At 43.5% G+C, this 2,144-nt stretch overlaps 1 protein-coding gene across 1 annotated transcript in view; it reads right to left on the reverse strand.

The window, feature by feature from the left end:
- The window catches only part of LOC107184539 (gastrula zinc finger protein XlCGF17.1-like), a 10,446-nt gene extending 8,880 nt beyond the window's left edge, over positions 1 to 1,566 (reverse strand). The window contains 1 exon segment of the mRNA XM_015569965.1: positions 1,366 to 1,566. Coding sequence (XP_015425451.1) covers positions 1,366 to 1,486 — 121 coding nt within the window. The 5' untranslated portion in view covers positions 1,487 to 1,566.
- Positions 1,567 to 2,144: the final 578 nt, after the last annotated feature.

Here is a 2,144-nt window from a genome sequence, read left to right on the forward strand (position 1 = left end):
TCAGTAGATGAATGGATTAGAAAACTGTGGTACATCTACACGATGGAATACTATGCTGCTGTAAAAAAGATGAACTCTTCCTATTTGCAACGGCATGGATGGAACTGGAGAGCATTATGCTAAGTGAAATAAGCCAGTCAATGAAGGAAAAACACCACATGATCTCACTCACTCATGGATAAGAAAGACCATTATGAACTTATGAACAAACATAGATACAGAGGCAAAGCAGCATCAAACAGACTGTCAAACTACAGCGGGAAGAGATCAACCAAAGGAGTTGTATGCATGCATATAAGCATAACCAATGGACATAAGACACTGGGGGTTAGGGGAGGCTGGGGAATTGTTAAGGGCGGGGAAAAAGGGGGACATATGTAATACTCTTTGTAATACTTTAAGCAATTAAACAATTAAAATAATTCAATACATAAGTAGCTTGTGTTTGAGGGGTGTTTAAGCATGTATGTGATCCTCATAACACTTGCATAGATCCATGTTGTAGAATACTGCAGAAAGAGATGTGTAGAGGAATACGTGATGTAAAAATGACACAAAGGAGTAGATAGCCAGACTAAGAAGTCTGATGAAATGACAAGTCAGCAAAGTGTCAAGTGTGAAAAAAGAAAGGTATAAATTAGGTGTGGCCATTGGAACCCGCACCTAACACCATTGTACAGGAGCAGGTTCCTGGTACAATCTGAACACCATCCTTATGTCATACCTTCCCCCAGTTGCCACTCAGCCAGGCCAGGCATTCTCTAGGATCACCCTGTACGTTCACCCTGGAAAAAACCAAGGTTCTCCCTGCTCCTCCTTCTCTAAAAATATGTACAAACAAAATATTCCAAGTATCAATGAAAGACAACAGAGGTGAGCAGCCATCACTTGCCCATAGCATTCGGTTTGCAATAGTATTCACAGGTAATATTACAAACAACAATGGAACGAGGGTCTTACAAGAACAGCCTTGGTGCATGTATATAAAGACGATATCTGGCACAGATATTCATGAAGGTCCTTGTCTACAGGAAAGGTGCAGAAGTGGAAGCCATGGATCTGGATATAGTCACCCTCCCTGGGAGTGGAAGAGCAGGAGGGACCCGTTAAGCTGTCTGTAAGACTGCTGACACCCAGACTCTTCCTGTAGTTTCTGAGGCAACTGGTGTTAGGGAGGTTTATGGAGTCTATTGCTCAGGGCTCTCTGCAGAGCTCAGCACTGGCATCCACAGCCCATTGACAAGACAGTGGAGGAAATGAGCAGAGCCCATGGTCTGGCTTTGAGAGAGAGAGAGTGCTAAGTCTGGAGAATAAATAAAGAGTGGGCATCACTTTAGGACACTAGGAGAGATTTGAAGATCTTACCTACGAATGATACAAGTGCAAACACTTCCAGCATCACATCACAGTACAGATGTCTCTGAGCATCGTCAAGGAGCCCCCACTCCTCCTGCGAGAAGGCAATGGCCACGTCCTCAAAGTTCATCTCCTGTTATAATGGAGACAGTACATCCCATGATAAGATTCTCTCTTGAGATTCCAAGTTTGCCATACTCCCCACCCTGCACATCCATATGTTCCCCTACTCTCCACATCAGAGAAGATAGTAGGCCTTGATGCCACTGAAGTCCATCTCTCCTTATACTGATGCTGTGTCTTCTCACAATAATAAAGGCAGACGAACAGATACAAGATACCTGTCTTCTGATCTCCAAATGTGAGTCACACTGCCTCCTTTAATAACAGTGGGTGTCAGGAACAGAGGGTAAGAAGAGATGTTGCACATAATGGGAATGTGATGGATTTGACACTGATATTGTCAGGCAATACCCAGGCTGTCCTCCAAATTGTGCCTCCATGACACCGAACAACATGGTAATGCCCATTACACTTCTGACTCCAATCCCAGTTTGCTGAGGCCATTACTTTGCATTACCTGCTGCCCATAGTTCTTTGATCCACACTTGTCTCACAGCTTCATTCTCAAAGGCACAACTCCACTGGTAACACAAATAAGCCATGACAAGGACAGGGTGTTTTCTAATCAGCTTCTTTCTTAAAATTCTAGTTCACCACCTCTGTAATATATTTCTCTCTCACCTTTCTCTCTTCTCCTTTCACCATCATGGTGGGAATTTTCCAAT

The sequence above is a fragment of the Myotis davidii genome, unplaced genomic scaffold (genome assembly GCF_000327345.1).
Source record: "Myotis davidii unplaced genomic scaffold, ASM32734v1 scaffold1906, whole genome shotgun sequence".
Taxonomy (NCBI): Eukaryota; Metazoa; Chordata; class Mammalia; order Chiroptera; family Vespertilionidae; genus Myotis; species Myotis davidii.